General features: G+C 39.9%; 2 protein-coding genes across 4 annotated transcripts in view; one reads left to right on the plus strand and one right to left on the minus strand.

Moving 5' to 3' along the window:
• Window positions 1–19,023, plus strand: part of LOC116161281 (synaptotagmin-7) — a 650,310-nt gene that overhangs the window by 40,532 nt on the left and 590,755 nt on the right. The window lies entirely within an intron of this gene.
• On the minus strand, window positions 809–8,007 carry LOC116161273 (very low-density lipoprotein receptor-like). 2 transcript variants are annotated; one of them, XM_031474585.1, is made up of 8 exons: window positions 7,827–8,007; window positions 7,683–7,761; window positions 7,516–7,632; window positions 7,343–7,468; window positions 2,038–2,286; window positions 1,734–1,982; window positions 1,200–1,684; window positions 809–1,151 (listed from the first exon to the last, which is right to left on the minus strand). In XM_031474585.1, exons 1-8 carry the CDS (start codon window positions 7,855–7,857, stop codon window positions 895–897), a joined length of 1,593 nt encoding a protein of 530 aa, XP_031330445.1. In that variant the 5' UTR covers window positions 7,858–8,007; the 3' UTR covers window positions 809–894. The 2 variants fall into 2 exon arrangements, with proteins under 2 accessions (XP_031330445.1, XP_031330446.1); XM_031474586.1 differs by lacking the exon at window positions 2,038–2,286 and having other exon boundaries at window positions 7,827–8,005.

The raw sequence follows: 19,023 nt of genomic DNA on the forward strand, positions 1-19,023 counted from the left end.
CCAGAGGAATCGAGATGAGGGCGCGAAATTTGCGTTACGTAACGCATACTGCGTTATTGATCTTTCGCGAGGACGGGATTCGAGTGAATCTGGGACAACGGCTCGCTTGTAATTCAGGAGGGCTTACGCGTAAAGAACTGGGTTTACGGTTACGGGGACCCCACTTTATACTGATTACGTCCGAGTTTTCTCGGAGGAAGTTTCGTCGAGGATTACCCTCCGTGAATGAATGAAGGGCTACAGTGGAAATCATAACTTATACGAACTGTGTAAGAAGAAAAAAAAAGGGGTTGGGGGTTAGTTAAGAGGGACAATTACAAAATGTACTAACGTTCAGGATTTTGTTTAGGGTTCAGGTTTCAAGACTTAAGAGTTTAGGATTTCAATCTCGGGGTGTCACGATTACAGTTTGAGGGTTTAGCATTTTAGCTTGAGTTTCCAGTTTTGAGCTTTTGGTTCCGGTTTCAGGGCTTATAATAAGAATTCAAAGCTGTCTACCCAGACCTTAACCGTTTTGCTCCAAATTATAGGATTCAAAATTCAGTCTCAAGTTGCGGTGGCAAGTTTTGGATGCAAAAAGCAACCCTGTTGGATTTTGATTTGAAGGTTTAGTTTAAAGGTTCAGTTTTCAAGGTCGAAGCATTGCACGCATTGTGAAGATTAATGCCTCTGGACGTATATGGGAAGCTGAAGAGTTTTTGCCAGCAAGGTCCCACCCATGGGAAAGGTAACTTTGACCCTCGTTCGGGCTTTTCAAGCTTACAGTTGAGATTCGGGGGAGGGGGTACTAGTGCTTGAAAATGAACTATTATGTAAAAAAATCTTTATTGGCTGCACGATCCTCAGACGAACGTGCTAATTCGATACATAAATCTCCCTCTAAATTTGAACTGATCAGCGCTTGTCTTTGTCCTTGTATATGTAGAATATATTGATCACAGTTCCGTTTGTGTTCGTTGGCGCGTTGGGGATGCACCGAGTGACTGGTATGTCCCAATTTCCATTGCCGCACACCTGCATTAAGCTGAGTGATACGTCGGCACAAGGAGTCATCGCCACCGTCCCGTGAACAGCGTTCGTGCACGATTTGAGTGGGGTGTTCTCGTACTTGCACTCGGTATGAGCGGACGAAACCAGTGCTGGACATGTACCTGAAATGGTACAAATAGTTTCAAATGGCCAGGGACAGAGGCACTTACGCGTGCAATGGACAGGGGCAGGTGTCCACGTCCCAGAAGCACAAATGGATAGACTCCCCTCCTTTGGAGGGGTTGGAGCGTAACCCTCATCGCACTTCGTTCGCAACACGGCGAAGGTAGGGGCGGTCTTAGCCCTCCTGTTCAAAGCACCTGTACCAGATCTGACTATCTGATGTTCGCCGTGATCTGGGTTTTTGGGAATAACGCAACCAATTTCGTCTTCATCTGAGGAATGTTGAGGTGGGCAGTTCTTCTCATCTGAACCGTCCCAACAGTTCGCCGTGCCATCACAAACAGCGGAAATGGGCACGCATCCGCCGTAGTCGCACTTGAGAGTGTTGTGCGGGCAACGTCTATACGCACAAAATTCGAAAGTTTCATCCGATCCATCCGCACACTCCCTCTTGCCATTGCAAATGTCCCCTTCGTTGATACATTCGCCGCTGTCGCACTTGAACTCGTACAAAGCGCACTTTGTGCTGGGGCTTAAAAAAAAGTTCTTTCGGCTGTGAGGTTCGAACTCGGGCTACTTACGTTGGAGGTGGAACGGTAGCATATGCGCACCCGGTTTCATCAGACCCATCAATGCAGTCGATAACTCCATCGCATCGCCTCTTGGTGTTCACACACGCCCCATACTTGCACCTGTAGCTGTAACGCGGGCAAACCATCTTCTCGCAAACCTTTGGAGTCTCATCGGAGCGATCCTTGCAGTCGATTGAGCCATCGCACACATTCTCCGAACTGATGCACTGCCCCGAATCGCAGACGAAGTCGCCGCGCCTGCAAAGACAATCAGAAAGTATAACCTCCGCGTCTATCCTCGTCCCACGCCCACCCTAAGAACGGCAGTCGGGTGCGACCGCAGCGCTCCTCATCTGAGCCGTCGGCGCAGTCGCGACGCCCGTTACATTGCGACCGTTTGTGAACGCACGCGCCGTAATCGCAGCGAAACGTGTACGACGGACAAACAAAGCTCGCGCAAGCGTCGGCCGTTTCGTCCGATTTATCGCAGCAATCGGCCGTGCCGTCGCATAGCGAACTTGCGTCTATGTATTCGCCTGAGCTACATCGAAACTCTCGCCGCCTGCAAGAGGAAATCGTGTTCAGTTGTGATGATCGACGAGGACAACAAAAACACAAAGAAGCGGCGTTGAGAGGAAGCGACATTGAAGAAACAAAAAAGCAGTACATAAAAAGAACACAAAACACAAATGAAGGGATAGTTGGGGGGAGGGTCTCAGAAACGCAAGAATGTCCCAAAACACCGTCTCATTCTGCATGCCTTATAATACAACAGCACAAACACAAACATGTATTAGTTGATAGGGTCCCACTTATCATCAGAGTTGGACTGGGTCAAGCATAGAGTGACCCAGTGACCCGGTGACCCAGTTAGTTTACTGACCCAGGGACCCGGTGACCCAGTGACCCGGTGACCCAGTTGACCCGGTGACCCAGCTTGACCCGGTGACCCAGCTTGACCCGGTGACCCAGCTTGACCCGGTGACGCCAGCTTGACCCAGTGACCCATCTTGACCCAGCTTTACTCAGTGACCCGTCTTGACCCGGTGGCCCAGTAATTAAATTATTGTTAGGTATCATCCAAAACAATTTCAGGTAACTTTTAATTAAAAAAAAAACTTCCTCAATAATATTCGGCAACAAGCACGTAGCCCAATTTCATTCAAGAGAACTAATACCTAAAAAAATCAAATGCATTTGTTTAGAGTTTGTAGTCAAGTAGTCAATGAAAGTAGTTAGAGAAAAGATTTATTTGGATTAAGCTAACTAGTAGAAAAAAATTAAATGTGAATGAACATCTGTAAGCAAACTGGTAAGCCCTGAAGCAAAGAAATAACATTATTCTAATACAATTCGGGACATGGAAAGTTTTTTACGGCAGTATTAAAGCAAACATCACAGAAATGGCAGTTGTCAAGCAATCGAGTACTATTTTTAACAAACCAGCATTTCATTTATTTCATCACAGATAAAATATCTGTGATTTCATAATCTGTACACTTGAACCGAGGGCACTGACTTAACTGCGTTATTCGATCAAACTAGGTGACTGGGTCGAATTGGGTCCCCGGGTGAAATTGGGTAGCTGGGTCAAACTGGGTCACTGGGTCACTGGGTCAAACTGGGTCACTGGGTCAAACTGGGTCAAGTTGGGTCACTGGGTCAAACTGGGTCACTGGGTCAAACTGGGTCACTGGGTCTAACTGAAAAGAGTATGACGTGACCCAGCGACCCAGTGACCCAGTTTAATTTAGTGACCCAGGTGACCCAGTTGACCCAGTGACCCAGTCCAACTCTGCTTATCATGCTCTCCTTCTAAAAGAGTATATTTAACCCTTGTCGCATCCGGTTGACAGAAAGGGAAACAGAAACACAAGAACGTCCAATTATATGCCTCCGAAGCTGACGGAAGATTTACTCACGGAATGTTCGCCTAGGCCATTGTTAACCTCCCACCCCACCGAGTACTCTCGCCGAGATTAGACTCACTATCAGAGTAGCTGCCGCAGGCACAGTGATACAAATTTGCCTCCTCCATAACGTTGTATAGGGATTGCAGAAAATTTCTCTTTAGACGAATATTATGTTTTCCTGTTACCAGTCTATTATCGTAGTGCCAGGAACACAGAAATGGAAGAAGGTACAAGACTTGATAGAAAATGAGGGATTAATCCCAGCTTTAAAATAGCATATTTAGATGAAAAATATCAGTTTAAAACAAGACCATGAATTTTGGGTTCAATTAGGGGGCTAAATTTCACCTTATCGTAAAAAATGTCACTTAACTTAACTTTTCGTTTTTTTTTTTCGAAATTGGTTTCTAGTCTATAACTTTTGATTGAGAAGTCTGATCGAAAAAGTACAAATTGATTTGGATTCTACGCACCCAAATTAATAAGAAAAAGTGTTTTCCCGAGAAATTTTGGTGTAGTCGATTTTTGGTAAAAAAGGAAGGTTATACACTGCTTTTTTTTGAGCCCCGAAAAAAAAATTGTCTCAGATCGACCCGGAAAAAAATTTTCTTATAGAATGTGGCCTGTAGAATCCATAATTTCAAACAGTTCCAAGATTGGGCCACTAGTTCAAAAGTTACAGCCCTTTGAATTTTTTTTCGAAATTGGTTTCTAGTCTATAACTTTTGATTGAGAGGTCTAATCGAAAAAGTACGATTTGTTTTGGATTCTACGCACCAAAATTAATAAGAAAAAGTGTTTTCCCGAGAAATTTTGGTGTAGTCGATTTTTGGTAAAAAAAAGGAAGGTTATACACTGCCTTTTTTTGAGCCCCGAAGAAAAAATTGTCTCAGATCGACCCGGAAAAAAAATTTTCTTATAGAATGTGGCCTGTAGAATCCATAATTTCAAACAGTTCCAGGATTGGGCTACTAGTTCAAAAGTTACAGCCCTTTGAATTTTTTTTCGAAATTGGTTTCTAGTCTATAACTTTTGATTGAGAAGTCAAATCGAAAAAGTACGAATTGTTTTGGATTCTACGCACCAAAATTAATAAGAAAAAGTGTTTTCCCGAGAAATTTTGGTGCAGTCGATTTTTGGTAAAAAAGAAAGGTTATACACTGCCTTTTTTTGAGCCCCGAAAAAAAAATTGTCTCAGATCGACCCGGAAAAAAATTTTCTTATAGAATGTGGCCTGTAGAATCCTTAATTTCAAACAGTTCCAAGATTGGGCTACTAGTTCAAAAGTTACAGCCCTTTGAATTTTTTTTCGAAATTGGTTTCTAGTCTATAACTTTTGATTGAGAAGTCTGATCGAAAAGGTACGAATCGATTTGGATTCTACGCACCCAAATTAATAAGAAAAAGTGTTTTCCCGAGAAATTTTGGTGTAGTCGATTTTTGGTAAAAAAGGAAGGTTATACACTGCCTTTTTTTGAGGTCCGCAAAAAAAATTGTCTCAGATCGATTCGGAAAAAAAATTTTCTTATAAAATGTGGCCTGTAGAATCCATAATTTCAAACAGTTCCAAGATTGGGCTACTAGTTCAAAAGTTACAGCCCTTTGAATTTTCTTTCGAAATTGGTTTCTAGTCTATAACTTTTGATTGAGAAGTCTGATCGAAAAAGTACGAATTGTTTTGGATTCTACGCACCAAAATTAATAAGAAAAAGTGTTTTCCCGAGAAATTTTGGTGTAGTCGATTTTTGGTAAAAAAGGAAGGTTATACACTGCCTTTTTTTGAGGCCCCGAAAAAAAAATTGTCTCAGATCGACCCGGAAAAAAATTTTCTTATAGAATGTGGCCTGTAGAATCCATAATTTCAAACAGTTCCAAGATTGGGCTACTAGTTCAAAAGTTACAGGCCTTTGAATTTTTTTTCGAAATTGGTTTCTAGTCTATAACTTTTGATTGAGAAGTCTGATCGAAAAAGTACGAATTGTTTTGGATTCTACGCACCAAAATTAATAAGAAAAAGTGTTTTCCCGAGAAATTTTGGTGCAGTCGATTTTTGGTAAAAAAGGAAGGTTATACACTGCCTTTTTTGAGGCCCGAAAAAAAAATTGTCTCAGATCGACCCGGAAAAAAAATTTTCTTATAGAATGTGGCCTGTAGAATCCATAATTTCAAACAGTTCCAAGATTGGGCTACTAGTTCAAAAGTTACAGCCCTTTGAATTTTCTTTCGAAATTGGTTTCTAGTCTATAACTTTTGATTGAGAAGTCTGATCGAAAAAGTAGGAATTGTTTTGGATTCTACGCACCAAAATTAATAAGAAAAAGTGTTTTCCCGAGAAATTTTGGTGCAGTCGATTTTTGGTAAAAAATACTATGCGAAATATTCGAATACTTCTCAAAGTATTCAAATACCTTGCGAAGTATTCGAATACTAAATATTTGTGAAAGTATTTGAGTTACAAAAACAAATACTGCTTCCATAAAAGTATTTAATTACAAAGTATTTGAATACTTTGAAGGATTTGAATACTAAAAAGTATTTACAAAATCGAATACTGCCCAGCTCTGTTTAATTTAACTTTTCTTCTTTGTCGCAAAAGTTCATGGCCAAAGCGCTAAATTTAGGCTCAGTCCCAGTATAAAAACAGTATTTTTGCATAGAAAATGTCAATGTAAAACGAGACCATTGAATTTTGGGTGCAATTAGGGCGCTAAATTTCACTTTACCTTAAAAAAATGTCGCTTAATTTTACTTTTCGTTTTTGGCGCAAAAGTGCATGCCCAAAGCACTAAAGTTGGGTTCATTCCCAGTATAAAAACAGTACCTCTGCATGGAAAATGTCATTTTAAAAGGAGACCATTGATTTTTGGTTGCAATTAGGACGCTAAATTTCACTTTACCTTAAAAAAATGTCGTTTAATTTAACTTTTCTTCTTTCGCGCAAAAGTTCATGGCCAAAGCACTAAATTTAGGTTCAATCACAGTATAAAAACAGTATCTTTGCATGGAAAATGTCAATTTAAAACGGGACCATTGAATTTTGGGTACAATTAGAGCGCTAAATTTCACTTTGTCTCAAAAAATGTCGCTTAACTTAACTTTTCGTTTTTGGCGCAAAAGCTCATGACCACAGCACTAAATTTAGGTTCAGTCCCAGTATAAAAACGTCACTTATGCATAACATAACGAGCAAAACTATCAGAATTTCCAGTGAGCTTGGTTTCCAAATGTCACCATGCACTGGAGCAAGTATTAAGCAGCAACACCCTTGAGCTCGCAAGAATCAAAGAGCATGCTGGAATGGAAGGAAGGTAATGAGAAAGCCGATGAGTTATTCCGACTGGGCTCAAAACATGTGTTTTATAGTCCAGGAGCTGCCTCTTCTACTGTAAACAACTTAATAACTCTGGACACCCAAAACCAGCACAGGGCTAGGTGGAACATGTAGTAAATGAAGATGTGCAGAGGGTCCATTGGTATTTGATAATGTGGTTTTCCAAGTTCGTCAATTTTCGCAGAACAATTTCTAACCCATATCGATCCAATGACGTCATACCGAACACTCGATAAAATCGTGTCCGATAAGCCCGAAACCGTAACCGTGACGAGATTTGATGTAGTTTGGAAAAGCAAAGGAGTCGACCTAATTTGAGATTTCGGGAGTGTTGCAAAGTTTGCCAACTATTCCCTTATGGTTGGAGAACTCACCCGCATTTTTTGCACGCCAATGCCGTCTCGTCCGACTTATCCTTGCAATCGGGCGTCCCATCGCATTGTCGAGCTTTGTTTATACAAGCACCGTAATCGCATTGGAACAATAAATCACTGGCACATCTGGAAATCTTCGAATTAGCTTAGGGCCCACTTTTCTCGCAACGTACGGTATAATATTGAAACAGTCCCTCGTTTCGTCCGAGCCGTCCCTGCAGTGCACTGTCCCATCGCAAAGGTGATCCTCAGTGATGCACTCCCCCGAATCGCAACGGAACGACGACTCACTGCCGGAAAATTTTTAACTCAACACACACTCAAAGACAAAATGGCTTACTTGCAGAACCGCGTGCGACGAAACTCGGAGTAATTTTCGGCGTACGTTCCGCCATTCGCAAAGTTCGCAAACAAATAGCCTAGAAACAAAAAAACCGGTTACCAACAAAGCCGAGGTCGACACGCATTCCAATAAACAACTTACTACACGTGAGAAAGACTAAAAAAAGTAACATCGTTACACTTTCCGCGCACCTCAACTATAATTTGGGCCAGTGTTTATTTACTAATAATCGACAACGTTGTAGTACTACCTACTTAACGCGGTTATATTAAGTAAATACTGGCTTGGCCTGGGAAAAACGTCCCAGACTTCAACTGGTATTTCCTAATCTAAACTATAGTGAGCGTCATCGTATTATTACGAAGTAAATCCGAAGCCGCTTATTCATGATTTTGGCTGAATAGGCAGGTTATTTACCTTTTTTTTTTTACCGATTGTAGTTCCACATCCGATTTGGGTTCTTTGTTGGGGTCATCGCCTAGGAAGATCCGAGTACGTCACATTGCTCCTCTCCAAATTGGTGATTTTGAAATGTGCTCGATACAATCTATGGCAAAGGTCAGTTTTTAAAACTGACCAATTGACATGGATCTTATTGACACTTACTATCTGAAGGTCTACAGATTACTGCGTTTCAAATAATAAATAATCTAATTTCTATTTTGTGTTTCCTAGTCTCCATCGTAGGTCGTTCTCCACGATACTTTCTCTTTCTATGTGCTGGTTTCCTCTTCTACCTAATTGTTTCATTCGTTTTTTTGATATGGTAATGACGAAAGAAGAAAGGAGGAAATATGAGATGAAGATGGTAGAGAACTGGACATTATTGAGCAAGAATTTTGAATTGTAGAACCCAAAAAAATATAACCGCCGGAATCTGCCAACTAAAATATGAATAAAAAACGAAGAATTAATGAGCAAGTTGTTCTATCCTAAGACTGAGATTGAACAATAAAACCGATTGGAATATAAACGAAACGAAGAGTCGGATACGGTTTTCAGAAGAGGAATTTTTTGCCACTCGGCTCGCATTCGTTAACACTGATCCTTGAAATTGTAGAAATCGATTGGAGGTTTGACATTGCTGTATGTTTTCGATCTCGAGTTAGACGAGGAACGGACAAAACCATGGAGTAAGAGAAATTTTTTCGAAAAATTCCCCTAAAAGAAACTGTGTATATAATGTAAAGTAAATTTAAATATGGCGTTTATTTATTTACAAATAATTAACAATAAATTTTGCAATGAATGGATTCATAATAATAAAAAAATATTTAATCGTGAACCATTTATTACTTCAGCGTCGAAAATAGAACTGTCGTGTATCGCAATCCGAGTGTTCCCGAGTGGTCGCGAACATTCTTGAACAAAATACGTGACATTTTCCGGAAAGATTACAACACATCCGCCTTTGTTCTTATCGCCGATGACTCGATGTCTATCGGGATTTCTGAAATATTCGCTACACTGCCCCCCTGCGTCTCGCAACCCGGACGACTGTTGTATCGGAGACACAGTCCCAGGTAACGCGCCCCCCTCGTCTATCTTCTATTCTTGAAGAAAGGGAAATTCAGCGTCTGACGAATCACTTGCGAGGTTCCACTGGGCTCAATGCAACAGACTAAACCCCCCCCCCCACACACACTTCCAATCAAAATTCTACGACTGACATTGTTTAAATTAATTATCTAAGCGTCTTTAAGAAGAGCTGTATCCTCTTGAGATAAAATAATCTTCATAGGATTCCTTCTCTGTTAACACATTTCTTTTTAGATTGTGCCATATGTTTTAATTAATTTACCAACCTTTCTTTTACCTATATCGCAATCCGAAACCCATTTATTAATGGGGTACGTACGTTTCAATTAAATGGATTTGGGTTTGATTTTGGCATTGGAGTGTTTGGATATATTTTTCTTTCTACGTTACGAACATTGGGGTGATCGTATTAAAGAAGTACCGTGTTCTGGATGAGATGCAAAAACTCACTTTCGAATTGATTAGGCTTAGGGTTAGGTTGATTAGGGAATAGATCGTTAAAAATTTTTGAGGCTCGTAGGGTTCCTTTTCGTTCATTGCGTTGTCATGATGCCAATTAATTTATCCTTTAAAAGTGTATCAGGATCACAGAAAAACAGCAAGGCGGCAGTCACCTAAGTTTCTCTCTTAAATAGTTGTACCAAAATCATATTAAAGCCAAAACAGTTTGACAAACCCCTGATAAGGTGTGCTCTCTTGGTATTAGGAGAACAGATTGGCAATAAATATTCACATATTATACTCTCCTGATACAAATTTCTCATATTTTGAATTTGCAGCCAACTCCTCATGATTTGTGTTCTCCTAGTACAATCTCCCTTCTGATGCTTGTATCAGGATCTCCCCTTGCTATAATAATTACATAAAGATAAAGCTTCTAAGGCTCAAATGATCTGAAATATTCCGACTGCGCGTTGAGGATTTTTAAAGTCCACTTCTAACTTCTCTAAAAGATGAATAGAGGGATCCGTTGGATTATCTTGGAAACCTCTGGAGACTCTTTACAGGGAGAGAAAGAGAACGTTTATTTAATGAATGGGGTGTAATTGTCGACACAATAACAGAAAAGTGTAATAATGCTCTAGATCTTTAAAAGAAGGTTACCAAAGGTTCTTAAAAATGAAGGCCACTCTTAAAGGCCTATTAAACATTGCAAATGCCACTAAAAGTCCGTTAATGAATCATAAAATCTTATAAAGAGTCTTCAGGAGAAGCCTCTTGGCGTCTCTAAAAGTGTAGTGCAGTCTTTAAGACTAATTGAGACAAAAACCCGTGAACGAAGGTCGTGAAAGGTTTTCAAGGCTCTTTAATAGGCCATAAGGAAAGTTATCCGGAAGGATGTAATGGAATTTCAAAGACAAAAACCCTCAAAGCCTCTAGCAAGCTCTTGGAGACCGTCGAAAGCATTTTTAAACCAATGGAAGCTGTTCAGGGCTCTTTAAGAGTCTTTGAGATTTTTGGAAGCCCTTACAAGCTGTTATTGCATATGACCTCTGGAAGTTCTGCCGGAAAAGGGCATTATCTAATAGAAAAAGGTCTGTAGGATCCAAGAAATTCAGAACCGACAAAATTTGACTTTTGCAAGTAAAAGTTGAGCCATAAAATGCGAAAAGGTCCTTAAAAGTTACAAAAGACTCAAATTTATTCTCTCCTGACCTTTAAAGTATGCAGGCTCTTGAATACCTTTACAGGTTCTGGAAATGCTTTTGTAGGACCACACTTTAGAAAGCTCCAGAAGAATCTTGAACCCTAAATCAAGAGTTGAAAGTGGCTAAGGCTTAAAAGGCTGCGACCCTTAAGACTTTAATTTGGATACAGATATAGGAGTTTCAAGAGTTTTTTAATGGACTTAGGAGTCTTTAAAGATTAAGTGATTTTGAAAGGTTAAATCCCCTTTGGGCTCTTATAACGTGTCCTTTATAGTTTCCGAGATTTCTAAACGTTCTTGAAGACTTTTAAAGTTTTCAAAGGTTCTTAAAAGGCCTATAAGAAAGCCCTTAAAGGTTCGGCTTTCAAGTTGAAGCCCTTGCAAACCGTTTAAAGCTGAATAAAAGTTTTTAGAGACCTTTAAAGTCATCTAAGGCCTAATTAACGCTAGGAAACGTTTTTACACTCTTCAAGGGCTGGAGTAAATTAGGTCTCTTAAAGATTACAACACCGGCGCTTCATTTAAATAAAGGTCTGCCAGAGGTTTCAAAGGTCATTCAAAAGCTGTGTAGAATTTTAAGGAGTCATAAAGGTGCTTTCAAAGTTACACTGTAACCGTATTAAGGTACTAAATAAGTCTGGGAGCCACTTGAAAGCTTTTGAATGCTCATTTAGGAGGCTTTCAGAAGGCGTTAATGACACTTAAAGGCTCTCAGATTTTTAAACCTAGTAAAAGGCCACTAAACGCTCTCAAAAGCTCTTGGTGACTATTAAAAGCTATTAGAGGCTTTTTGGGTACTCTCAAGGCTACTATAAGGCCTTGAAGTTTCCTGTAGACCTTCGGAAGGTCAAATTCTCTCAGCGACCTTTCGAGCGCTCCCAAAGCTCTCAAAGATCTCAAAGCATTTTTAAAGGCTTTAGGTAACTGTAAGGGTTTTAGGGACCTTTGAACATTTTTGGAGAGAAATCATTTGATGGCTAATGAATAGCCCTCAGTATTCTTAATGAACAAGAAATCCCGTAAGTGTTGTTAAAGATTTTTAATGATAAAACTTATTAAGGAATGTTAAGGACAAATAAAGGCTTTAAGAGGAGACGTACACGTCTAGGGTGAAATAGTATGGTTTGTGGTGAACCTATAAATTCATCTGAGAGTTTTGTCCATTCGTCCTCGTAGACGTCTTAAAGACTCTCTAAGATAAAGAAATACATCTAAAGGCTTGACCTTTAAAGGTTTGAATCGAGATTCTTAAAGCCTTAATGAATTTAAAGACCTCTATAAACGCTCTAAAAGAACTTTGAACACTCATAATATCTCTAAAAGGACATTCAACAAAGTCTTAGCCGATTAAAGGTTTTTTAAGGACCGAATTTCAAAGACTGAGGTTTCTAGAGCCTCTGTAATATTGAAGGTCTTTAAAGACTCGTGGAGACTTTAGATGGTTTTAGGTGGTTAGGTGATTTATGCAAACAAAGGGGTAGCGATAAGATTAGACACACTTCTACGCATTTGGGTGCGAGTAACGCTCTGTAGATTGGGCAGGAGTGGAGTGCAAGAAGTGCTGGGAGATTCAGGAAGAGGGCCACAGATGAAGAGAAGGCGCACCCAGAGGAAAAGCGATGCTTAAATTGCGGAGAAGTAGGACATCTCCAGGATAAATGCCAAAATACAAAAAATCATATTTGTGTGAGGTAGAAAAGTCGCTCCTCCTCACTATGTCGTGCCCCAAATTTAAGAGTGCCGTAATTCAGGTAGAACAAAGTAGGAGGGCTATCAGGCTGGTTACTAAATAGCATGATAGCTCACTCACGAACAGCTTCGGGAGCAAAATTTATCGAGGGGTGCCACAAGGTTCGGTGCTGGGGCCACTTTTATGGAATATCGCTTATGCTGAAACTGACCCATCCGAGAGAGGATGTTACAGTTTCTGGCAAACTTACAAATTCATTTGTTAGATCCATTCTTTGTAAATGTCTGATTCATATCTTTGGCTTTTAAAGAAAGGAGAGAACTACATACGTGCTACTGAAGCGCTTCACAGCATTTTTTGTAGAACTTTGTGGTTATAATCTGAATAAATTATGTAATTAATTATAGTAAAATTTGCATTAGTCGATGACTGTACAAGAGGAATGTAATGTCATTAGCATTTTACTATGATGTTTGATGGCATTCTTTCTGTTTCGCTGATGGTTATCCTTTTGCGTGCCTAAAAACCGTGATTTCTTGGATTCGACCGATGACTATATCAAAATCCGCGTCACGATTGACCCGAGGCGCTTTTCGTAACGAAGTTAATTTTATCTTCGAGAAATATGGAAATTTTGTTTACAATAAGTCGATAAAAATAGCTACGAAATTGATTTAATCAAAAATATAATGCGCGCCTCCAATCGTAATACTGGTAGATGGTACCGACACGCAGACCCGGACTAGTTTATTATGGCCCATCGGGAAAAAATGTGGGATTGGAATTTGCGACACTTGAAAACTTTCAAGAATCTTCCAGCACAAGCCTTTAGGAGCAACTAAGGTTTTTCTGGGGTCCTCAAAAGTTTGTCCTAAAGTCTTCTGGAGCCTTCTGGAGTTGCAATGGTCTTTAAAAATCTCAAAATTGTTTCTTACCTACATCTCCCTATTTAAAAATCGAGCCTTTAAGACCTTGGGGTGGGGACGAGTCCTATTAAATGATCTTGACAAGTCTTTAAAGGCTTGTGAGAGCCCAAGAGATTCCATAAACCTCAAAGGGTTGCAGTGTCTTAGGTTTCTTGAAATACATTTTATACCCGGGGTTTTAAGAACTTTTGGGGGTCCTCGACAAACTTAATGATCGTTAAGGGCCTTTAGGACCTTAAAAAACTTCTCCTCGGGGCCTTTAAGAGTCTTTAAGGGCGTAAGCAATCTTGAAAAGCTTTCAAAGGCCACAAAAGGTCACCAATAATCCTTACAAACCTTGAAACACCTCATATCTCTCCAGCAACAGTCAAGAATTTAAAACCTTTTGAGAGTTCTTGAAGGATATGTGTCTTAAGGAAGTTTTAAGAGTCTTTAAGGGCTTAAATAAACCCCAAAAGTCGCTGACAATTTTCTAGGGACCTTTACATACTTATTCTGTGTCGTCAAAAATCGAGCCTTTAAGACTCTGGAGAAAGTAATGCGCCCTATTAAGTGGTCTTCAAAGTTTTTTAAGGCTTTTTAGAGTGCAAACAATTCCATGGACTTCCAAGAACCTCAAAGTGTTGGTGACACTTTTGTAGGGTCCTCGAAATGCTTCCCTCTCTTTAATAGTCGGAGTTTTAAGAACTTGTTGAGGTCCTCGGGAAACTTAGTGATCGTTAAGAGCCTTTAGATGCTTGCGAAACTTCAAGGGTTGAGATATCTTCTCTTCGAGGGCCTTTAGGGGCGTAAACAAACCCGAAAAACTTTCAAAGGCCTCAAAAGGTCACTAATAATCTCTTACAATCTATGAAACACTCATCTCTCTACCAACAGTCGAGCTTTTTAACCTTTTAAGGGTTCTTAAAAGATATAAGTGTCTGATCAAGAGACATTAAGGGCTTAAATAGTCCACAAAAGCGTAAAAAAGTCGCTAACAATTTTCTAGGGACCTTTACATACTTCTACCTATTCAAAAATCGAGCCTTTAAGAGACTTTTTAGAGCGCAAACAATCCCAAGGACTTCCAAGAACCTCAAAGGGTTCCTGACACTTTCTTAGGATTATTGAAATGCCCCCTCTCTTTAATAGCCCGAGTTTTAAGAACTTTTTAGGGTTGTCGAGAGACTTAATGATTGCTAAGGGCCTTAAGAAACTCCAAGGATCGAGCTATCTTCCCTTCAAGGGACTTTGAGGGCGTAAACAATTCCGAAAAACTTTCAAAGGCCTCCAATACTCCCTTACAACCCTTGAAACACTTATCTCTTTCCGCCACCAGTCAAGCATTTAAGACTTTCACAGAGTTCTTGAAAAATATAAGTGCCCTACATGAGTTTTAAGAGTCTTTAAGGGTCTAAATAGACTACAAAAGCGCAAAAAAGTCCCTGACAATTTTCTGGGGACTTTTAGGGGCGTAAACAATTTCAAAAAACTTTCAGAGGTTTCCAAAGATCATCAATAATCCCTTACAAACCTGGCAACACTCATCTCTCTCCGCCAATAGTCGAGCCTTTGAGACCTTTGACTTATCTTAAAATATGTAAGTGCCTCAAGAGCCTTTAAGGACCTAAATGGTCTCCAAAAGCGTAAAAAAGTCGCTGACAATTTTCTAGGAACCTTTACATACTTCTGCCTCTTTAAAAATCGAGCCTTCGAGATCTTCGGGAAAGTAATGCGCTTTTTTTAGAGCGTAAACAATACTCAGGACCCCCAAAAAGCTAAGCTCCGCTTAAGTTTGTCGGTGCAAACGGCCATAAGAGCTTTATGAGTTAAGAAAGATTAGATGTTCCAAGATTCTTCAGATTCTTCAGATCCTTCAGATTCTTCAGATTCTTCAGATTCTTCAGATTCTTCAGATTCTTCAGATTCTTCAGATTCTTCAGATTCTTCAGATTCTTCAGATTTCAGATTTCAGATTCTTCAGATTCTTCAGATTCTTCAGATTCTTCAGATTCTTCAGATTCTTCAGATTCTTCAGATTCTTCAGATTCTTCAGATTCTTCAGATTCTTCAGATTCTTCAGATTCTTCAGATTCTTCAGATTCTTCAGATTCTTCAGATTCTTCAGATTCTTCAGATTCTTCAGATTCTTCAGATTCTTCAGATTCTTCAGATTCTTCAGATTCTTCAGATTCTTCAGATTCTTCAGATTCTTCAGATTCTTCAGATTCTTCAGATTCTTCAGATTCTTCAGATTCTTCAGATTCTTCAGATTCTTCAGATTCTTCAGATTCTTCAGATTCTTCAGATTCTTCAGATTCTTCAGATTCTTCAGATTCTTCAGATTCTTCAGATTCTTCAGATTCTTCAGATTCTTCAGATTCTTCAAATTCTTCGGACTCTTCGGACTCTTCAGATTCTTCAGATTCATGAGATTCATCAGATTCTCTCTTAGAGTTCTTGAAATACTTCTTTCTCTTTTCGAGCCGGGGTCCTCAGGAGAGACCTGAATGTCTTAAATAATCTTTAAGGATTTTTAGAATCCTATGGAACTGTCAGTGTGATGGAAAAAGACCTTCTCCACCATCATGCACTCCTGATGGTGTTTTAGAATATTCCAAGAAAGGGAAGGGCGGTGAGTGTGAATTATTGAGTCTCTTTATATCAAAATTACCGAATTTTAAATTTGTATTTAGCCATTTACTTAGACGACGACGTCGGGCGCTGTCGGATCTTGTACCCGCGCGCAAAAGACTGTAATTGACTTTGATTGGGTGGATGGACCAATTTACGTAGAAATTACTGTAGAAGATCGATACTTCGGAAGCGTGCAAGTGACGCGCGGCTGTTTCGTATTAATTCAACCCCTAAGATTAATTAGCACGCGCGGTAATAATTTGACGAAGATTGATGCCATCCAGTTTCGTCTTGGAAGGCGCTATGCCACTGACTGGAATTAATGAATAACGCTAAGGGTTGTATTGTTGCTAATAGGTCCGCGAGGACCTGCAGAGAAACAACAGCGAACCATAATTCATACAGAGCTTCTTATGCAAATCACACGTCGTTCCTTTTTCTCCTGCGGGAAAACCGACTTAAATTGGGGATTCGGATCCCGGACCGAAGGTGGGCAAATACAATAAATTCTAACTCGAAAGGGTGCAATCGATGAGTGAACTCGGCTACCTTTATCGTGTAGGGTGGATTTAGAACAGCCAAGAATTACGTGTAATGTACGGGAGATTGGGGTTAATTATCTTAAAGAGAAGGAAACGATAATTGTAGACCTCTCACTATCTCCCCCAATAACTCACCCTCTAAGACACTCTTATAATCGCGATTTTCGTGGTTTCTGGTTTATTTCCTCGTTTGAGCTTAGCGATCGTGTTAGCTTATGTTTTAAATTTGTTTGTGGTCAACCAGGGTAGTTCTTGTAGGTCGTTGACGTATTTAAAGCACTCTTTCAGAAATCCAATAGTGTCATATGCGACTACCAAAATTCTGACGTAGGAAGAAAAGAAGAGCTTCTTTTAGGGTATCTAAGGGTTGTCAATATACTTTAAGAGAGATTTCTTTAGGGGAGAATTTTTGATTTTTTATGGCATCTTAAAGGTATTCACAGCCTTTTAGTAGCCTTCGGAACTGGAGCACGTTTTTTTTTAGATTTTTTAAAACAATGCGCTTATATTGCAATGGACTTCGTTTGTGCTCGTTCGTCGCCCGTCTGACTTTAACGTGACCAAAACGTCTGAATCGGAATTAGCACCATTTTGAAGGCGTTTTTTGAGGAATTAAGAAAGCGGGGATTGCGGTCATTATCTTCTATTAAGGGTCTACACACTCCACAGCTCTTTAGAAGTTAGAAGTTATCAAATCTCTCTTTCCTGGGAGGTATTCCACACCCCCCAGAGCCCACGGTGCTACGCTCTTCCCCAAATAGTGAAGCCACATCAACTCTCCCGCAAGAAATATCTTCCAGAAAAAGAAAATTTGATGCCACCCCTATAAAGTAAATAAAAACATGATGATTTTTGTCAACATATTGGGGATAAACCTAACAGCGGGGATCTGAAGGGTATGAAATACCCCCCAGCCCAAAGAAGAAATCAATTCCCCCTCCCCTGCCCAATACACAGGAAAAATCAATACCTTTTACCAAAAACTCTCGTGGCAGTATGACCCCCTTTCGCTTTGCCTCAAATAGATCACTCCCTTCAACCCCCAAGAATGAAGTATCTTTCACAAAAGGAATACTTGATGGCACTCCCTAAAAGTAATTGAAGGCATGTGGATTTTTGGATTACCCCCCAGCGCACAAGATAAATCAATTAATGTTTTTCAAAAACTAACGTAGAGTTGCTTTCCAAAAAGGATTATCAGATTTTTCTTTCCTGGGGGGTATTCCATAACCCCCAGATCCCCTGGTGCTTCGCTCTTCCCCAAACAGTTCAGCCCCTGGAACACTCCGGTATGCCATCTTCCAGAACATAAAAATCTAATGGCACCCCTTACAAAATAATCGAAAGCATGTGGATTTCTGTAAAAGTTTTGGTGGAAAACGTAGCACGTAGGGTGGGGGTGAGGGGGGTAGTCAATTATTTTGGGGGAAACGTAAAGTGCCTTTACAGAAATTCGTACCTTTTCAAAGGCTTAAGAGCCTTTAAAAGTCTTTACAACCTTTCAGGAGTTCCGGAGAGCTCTAAAGCGTTTCCAAAAATAGTCTTCCGGGGTACAATCTTGCCATAGCAACAGTTATAATCTCAAGAGAAAATGTGTGGCAAATAAATCGCGAAATGGATGTACGTGAGACGAATGAAGTCTTAATCGACGTCATTCAGGCGCCGTAATCGCAATTTCAGTGAGGGAGGTAAAACAGAATATATATTAGAACTTGTAAGCGACAGGCGTAAACGTCGCAACATATCGATTTGAAATGTCTCGTTCATTAATTAAGCTTTCTACCGGTAATTAGTATTTTAATTGAAAGCTTTAAGGTAAACTAGAATTGCCAATGTCTTGCAAATGAGCGGGACTCTTGTAGAAAAAAAACCCTTTAAGCGTGTTCGTGCAATTTTAGAGCTTTTGTGTCTTTGAGGTCCTTCAATTGTCTTGAAATTCCTTGAAGAGACCTTAAGAGCCTTAGACCCTTCAAAAAATTTTTAGACGAAATTTATTTATTCAACGTCTTTGAGGGCTTCCAATGGACTTCAAAGATCTACATGGGCTGATACATTTATTTTTAGGCCCCTTGGGGTCATTTGATAGCGATTTTAATGTCCAAGCGTTTTTGGACCTGCCAAGTAAAAGTTTAAAACTATTCCAGATAAGTTCTGGCGTTTTGCACTGGATTGCATCAATGATTTGCTATAACTCGATATGCTTGCAGCATGTGATCATGGTCCACCACCGCTGACAAAACCTTTCTGTGAGCCCACTGCTTCAAACGTACTCCCCACTGCTTCAAACGTACTCTTTCATGGCGCGCTATAACAAATATGTATGATTAAGGGTAGAAAGGAATTTCTTATGAAATATGTACAATTTCTCTCTGGGAAA

The sequence above is a fragment of the Photinus pyralis genome, unplaced genomic scaffold (genome assembly GCF_008802855.1).
Source record: "Photinus pyralis isolate 1611_PpyrPB1 unplaced genomic scaffold, Ppyr1.3 Ppyr1.4_LG10, whole genome shotgun sequence".
NCBI lineage: Eukaryota > Metazoa > Arthropoda > Insecta > Coleoptera > Lampyridae > Photinus > Photinus pyralis.

Bases quoted from the DNA above. Each gene is read 5' to 3' on its own strand.
- LOC116161273 (XM_031474585.1), bottom strand. From the start codon at position 7,857: ATGTTACTTTTTTTAGTCTTTCTCACGTGTA. The intron at 7,469-7,515 runs GTACGTTGCGAG...GAAGATTTCCAG, and splicing joins GACTGTTTCAATATTATACC to ATGTGCCAGTGATTTATTGT. The intron at 2,287-7,342 runs GTGAGTTCTCCA...TTCCTCTTGCAG, and splicing joins TTGGCGTGCAAAAAATGCGG to GCGGCGAGAGTTTCGATGTA.